The 6,000-nt window shown below is 48.2% G+C and overlaps 1 protein-coding gene across 4 annotated transcripts in view; it reads left to right on the top strand.

Annotated features, from left to right (window-relative positions):
* Positions 1 to 732: 732 nt before the first annotated feature.
* Positions 733 to 6,000, top strand: part of CDCA7L (cell division cycle associated 7 like) — a 49,841-nt gene continuing 44,573 nt past the window's right edge. For 3 of the 4 annotated variants that reach the window (XM_070510081.1, XM_014830578.3, XM_014830579.3), the window contains exon 1: positions 907 to 1,065. In XM_070510081.1, the coding sequence (XP_070366182.1) occupies positions 1,042 to 1,065 (24 nt within the window). In that variant the 5' untranslated portion in view covers positions 907 to 1,041. Of the gene's footprint in view, positions 1,066 to 6,000 lie in introns of all 4 variants that reach the window. The other variant, XM_014830577.3, reaches the window with a different exon arrangement.

Below are 6,000 nucleotides of genomic sequence, written 5' to 3'. Positions count from 1 at the left end.
CTTCCTGGCATCTATCATAGCTCCAAATTTACGCTTGTTTGCATCATGATTGATCTTACCACTATCAATTAATGGTGTTATTTAAATTCATTGTTAAATTATTAATCAAATTAATCGATAATTACATTATTATTACACTTATTTGCGTCATTATTACACTTATATCATGTTAGTGGCTGGCTCCCAGACCATAAGTCTCAGCAGTGCAGGGCCCTGATTTTTGTTCAGTCTTCTGTTCCCAGGCCTAACACAGTGCCTGATACACTGTAGATGCTCAGCCAGTATTTGTTAAATAAATCAGCATTCTCTAGAACTCTCTGTCTACTGGGGCAGGAGGCCTACACTTTCAATGGTATAGGAAAGGCCGTCTTACGTTTCAGGGAGTTTGCAGCTCCCCACCCCGGGGCCTTGGTAAAGAAACTGGGGTTGCCTTTTTTGCAAAGTGAACCCTGTAGCAAATGTCTTGGGATGCGGCACAACTCCACCCTTTTACAAACAAAAACCAACTTCTAAAGCAGCCTTAAAACGCTTTCCTGGGATCGGAGACTCCCACTGCAGCAGAGGCCCGCGCTCCAGGGCGCTACCTGGAATAAACCCTGCCAATATCCGGCGCGCGTAGCCGGGCGTGCCAGCTGGAGCCTGCGCCGGGACAGCCCCCTCTCATTTCTCCCGCGCGAAACCCGGCCGGACGGCTCCACTCCCTCCCTCCGCTGCAGGGGGGAGCCCGGCGCCCCCAGACTGGCAGCCGCCCCGGGCCGCGCCCAGCTGCAGCCCCCTCGCGCGCTGCGTGCGAAGCGAAGTGCCGGGGTCGCGAAGTTTGGGTCGGGGAGCGGAGGCTCACGGCCAGCGCGGCGGCGCCCAGTGGCCGGCGCGGCGCACTCCCCCTGTCCCGGGCGCCGAGTGCGCCCCTCCCCCGGCCCGCCGCAACTCCGGGCGGAGCGCGCGGGCTGCGCGGCCCCGGGCGTTCTCCGTGAGCCTGGCCCCTGGCGACCGGGCTCCCGTGGCCGCGTGCTGGAGGAGGCTGGGGCCCCGTCGGGAAGAATGGAGTTGGCGACTCGCGCCCAGGTGAGGGTCCGGCCGCCCGCCGCAACCCGGACGCATCTTCGGCCTTCCTCCCTTTTGCACTCGGCCCGTCTCCCCGCCTTGGGCTGCAAACGTGGCCCTGGGCTCCCGAGTCGGGAGTCGGGCGCGCCCAGTTCCGCGAGCGCCGCAGCGGGCGCGCCCTGCGGGTGTACGCTGTGGGTCTGGGTGTGCTACCCGGACCAGAGCGGCCCGCATTCTCGCACGCGGGCGCTCGCCTCTGGCCCGGGGGGATGCCCCGGGGGGCGCAGACCGGGCCGCTGGGGCTCCGAGTCCCAGGAGTGGACGCATTTGGAAGGAAGGGCAGGCGGGGAGGCCCAGGGGCGCAGCGCTCGTGGAACGGGGAGGGCGGGGGCGGGGGAGCTTTTTGGGTGCGCGCCCCCTACTTTCTCCGGGAATTGGCACAGAGATCAGGAAGTTTAAGTGCAGTGTTGTAAAAAACATAGTGGAGAATCAGACCACTTCGACTTTGATAATGGAATTTAAAAGGAATTGCTTTATTTGTTCTCGAACTTTTGCAAATGTTTTCAAGGAACTTGTAACCACTTAAGGGAAATGGCAGCGTCATTAGGCCAAGTTAAAAAACAAAAGCCCCAAGATCCCAAGACCATATACTACCCAGAACTACCCCAATTACTCATCGTGATCTAAACTAGGTTTAAAAAATCTCATTAAGAAACATTTGAGAGTAAGTTCCCTAAATGTTACGATGGGTGGTTGGAATGTGAATGTGGCTTCAGTCTTTTTTTTTTTTTTCACTTTTTAAAAGAGCTTTTCTCTACTTTCTAGTAATGAATATACATATTTTGTTCAGAGGTAAGCAATAAAAACTTTTTCAAACGAACTAAAAATAAAACTTCTAGAAAGGGAAGGAAGCAGCTTGCGGGAGCCCAAGAGATGCTTTGTGTAAGGGTTGGATTTTTTTCTTCCTTTTGTGAGCCTCTCTGACTCACTGCTTCCACCTTACCTTGGACTGGTGTTTACTTCTTTTCTCCACCTGGGTCCTGGGAGAGAGAGAGGCGGAGCCCCCGGCGTTGGGAGACTCGAAGCGGCGTGGTGCCCGAGGCCAGGTCGCTGTCATCTGCCTGGGTCCAGCGGCAAATTAGAGACCGAGCCACTAATGGTCGCTTTGGCCACTTAAGTGATTTCTGAAAGGCTTCCTGAAAGTGGCCATTTGAGAAAAATCTGTTGTGAATGTTCATGAGAAAGAGTATTTTTAGATTTCTCCGATGAGGGGGGGTATTAAAAGCAAGGAAGATAAACAGTAGTTCAAGATTAAGAAGGACTGAGACAAGGTTAGATTTTTTTTTTTTTTTTTAACCCCTGGCCTTTACCACGTAATTAGTATCCTGTGCTTCTAGGAGGTTCGGTTTCTCCAGGATTTAAGCCCTTCTGCAAGGAGCTGTGAGCCCCTTGTGCATTTCATCAGCAAATGTATCTTGATAATGTATCACTCCTGAAGCTTGTTCTGCTGGAACTGCCCTTCCACCACTTGTATACATAGTTCATGCTTAGAAAATTCAACATGTCCCAGAATGTGTAGTTGGAAGTGAACATTATACTGTCAAGTAATGAGGCTAATTTTTGGTAGCTCTAAAATGTTATATAAACTATTTACCATGTCGGGGTAATCCACAAATTATATCCAACCCATTATGCACCAATTAGGGCAAATTACTATATGTAAGATGATCAGATTTTTTTTTCTTTTCTAAAGACCTCCTAATTGGCAGTGCAAATTAAGATGTGTGATGATTTTTCCAGTGGAAATGTTCCTGTTCATCATAATTTAAATGTGAGCAGATTATAGTCTCTATAAATTAGTGAAGAGTGGTTCTGCAGGGTGGGCAGGTGACTGCAGATAAGAGCACTTAATGAACATTTCAGGCACAGCAAGATGTTAAATTCATGTAGTTCCACCCGGTACCCAGCCTTATGAATAAAGCAGTGTGATGAACAGCCTGAAGTGGCATTAGTGCACTGAATAAAGCTCAGCTCAGTGTGCAGTGGGTTTTAGTCTCACATATACAGTAAATGTAATTTCCAGCCCTTGGAAAGCACAGAGCTGGAAGGGGTTTCAGCAAAGCAACTTAGGCCTGATGTTATGAGTAGAGGGAATGAGGTGGGAAGGAGAAAAGACACTCATTTGAACTCTGAACTCCTTTCTCCCCTCTGCTTTTCTGCAGCCCACTAATGTGTTGCATTTGATGTCCTCTGACAGTGATCACACCTCCCATGGGCTGTTGTCCTTGTTGGACTGACCGCTGTGTCTTTGTGCTTTTATGTTGAATGACAGGAATAATACCCAGTAAAGGCCAGAATATGGTCCCTTACTGAGAGCTCTCAGCAGTGCAGCTCACATGAGCTAGAGGATGAGACTGCCTCAGCTTCCTATTGGAGAACCTGGGAGGTCCTGTATGTCAGAGTTGTCCTTTTACTGTCTTCCAGCTCCAAGGTACAGATTGGACCCTTAGAGAAGGAAGTGATGCTAAATGATCTCATGAATATGCGTAGAGTATGTTGTTGAAGGGGTAAGAGGGAATTTTTCTGGTATTGACCTCATAGCTACAAAATGTACCCATCTGATCCTGTATCTTCAGATGTGTGCCCACAGTGCCAGAAGCTGGTCACGGGGGGGGGTCACCTGTGACTTCTTGGAAGGACAGCAAAATGATTTGCCACTTTAATCGTCCCGTATTTAAAAGGCCACTTGGTGGTTGTTTGGTGTACTGCGACTGCCTCATCCGTTGATCAAGGGAAACCTCAGAGATGACAGCAGTTCTGATCTGGTCAGGTACACAGGACAGAAAACTATAAGATCTTTATGACTTAAAACAGTTTTTGAATGTTGCAGTGAATTAGCTGAAAAACGTAAATAAAGTCATTAGAATAGATTAGGCATATTGATTTTAACCTGCTCTTGACGTACAGTTTAGAATTTCTACCTCCAAGGTACAGTTTTGATTTCTTAAAGACTTACAGCTTTATTCACCAAAATGAAATTGACGCGGGCTACTTGGAGGGGTAAAGATAGGAATGTATTCGTGGAGCCATTTTCTTTTGTTTGTGAAGGACACTGTCAGTACTATTTTTCTGAATAGCTTGGAGGTCTTTACAGTTTTCATTTTTCATAACTAATGTTTCATTGAGATGTGTATTTTATGTTTTTCTGCTGAAAAAATTTTTTCCTTATTAAAGAAACTTTGCAGTAAATGTCTTGGGATGGTACATACTTGTGCCTTGTGTTGGAGTCCACGCTGTTTTTAATTTGTTTCTTTATCATGTACTTACTATCTCCTAAAAGGAATGTGCCTGATTCTCCATGCAGGGGAACCTCTGACACATTGTTTTCCTAGGGCATTTCTCCTTTTGTTTTCCTTATTAGCTGAGAGAGAGCAGTTTTTGCTCAGCTTAGAACCAGGGCTCCTGATAACTGGACTGAAACAATGTTTTCTTCCCGAACTTAGAGCACCTAGCAGAATGTGTTAGTTTGGGGGAAAGTGGAGACTAGTCTTGGAGGTCTGTTCTTTACCACCATCTGGTCCACGTAGAAAACGAAGCAAATCCGTGAATGTGCTCATGATGCATAGTGGAAGCGCCTGGGATTGGGCTGTCCTGGAATTGGGGCGAGCTGCTTGTGTTGATGTGGAAGGCTGGGATAGCCTGCGCTGACCTCCTCTTGGATGTGGCAATGAATCACTTTTTAAAAAGAGTTGCCTTCCTTGGTCTTGCTTATTTTAGCTCTAAATCATCTCCTAGACGGCATTCCTGAAAATGTGTTTTCATTGAAGGTTGGATGGCTAAAGGTCAAACAGTAGGTTCACTCATTGTAAAGTGGTTTCTTAGAGCTAATAAAAATGTATTTCTTGATCTGGATGCTGGTTTTGATGGGTGGGTACAGTTTGTAAAACTTCACCCAACTGTTCACCCCAGATCTATGTATTTTTCTGATTGCGTGGTGCACTTAAAAACATTTAAAAAGTAGCGTGTTGAACCCCTGAGTGTGAGTCCTGAAGCCTGTGCTTTTGGACAGCCCAGTCTGCCAGGTGTGTGGATGACAGCTTCCCAGGTGTCTTGTGCCCTGCTGGTTGTAGCAGTGTCCTCAGGACTGGGCGTAGTCCAGGGGTCCCTTCCTGCAGACCTCTGCTGTTCCCCCAGACCCTCCATAGCAGCAGCACAGCTGTTTGGGCAGCCCCCACCTTTAAGTCTCTGCTCCAGGAGGGTCCTCGATGCCTGGAGAGTGCCTTGCATTTGTGAGGGAGCTCTGGCGTTTGGGTCTTTCGCCACAGGGGCTGGCCTGGCACCCCCTCTGCTGCCTAATGGCAGACCTCCTCCTCTGCTAGGAGGCCCAGGATTTACCTCAGGCTAGTGGCTGGTAACCCAAAATCATGTGGCAGGCCAAAATGATATTTATCCTGATGTGTGAAGGGCCTGGCATATAGTAGGTGTTAAATATTTGTTGAATTTTTTAAAAAGTTGGTTCAGGGCTGTCAGTGTATAGTGAGTGGAAGGATGAGTTATGACAGGCCTAGGGCTTCTCGCCGTTTTTCTGTTGAACTAATGGTGGAGGCAGTTCGTGCCCGCGCCGGGGGCCTGGACCTGCCGCGCCCCATCCTGCCTGTGCAGATTTTCTCATCAGTCTCCACTTTTATCTTTGACAGTCTGCCTGTTTTGCATTCTATTCCATAATACATTTTAATACAAAAATGCTATTTTAAATTACTCTTCTGGGAAAAACTTCCCCTCCCCTCTCCCACCTGTGGTCCTGAAAGCCCTCTGGTTGTCATTGAGCTCCTCCGTTTGAGAAGCATGGAACTGTCAAGTGTAAAAAGTAGAAATCATACCTGTAATAAACCCCGAACTAGAAAAGCTATCTCCTGCCCTCCCCCACCCCACAGTGTCTGTCTACTTAAAGCTCTG

This window comes from Equus asinus, chromosome 1, assembly GCF_041296235.1.
Source record: "Equus asinus isolate D_3611 breed Donkey chromosome 1, EquAss-T2T_v2, whole genome shotgun sequence".
Taxonomy (NCBI): Eukaryota; Metazoa; Chordata; class Mammalia; order Perissodactyla; family Equidae; genus Equus; species Equus asinus.
Note: the sequence above shows the minus strand (reverse complement) of the source record. Positions and strands in the feature narration are given on the sequence as shown.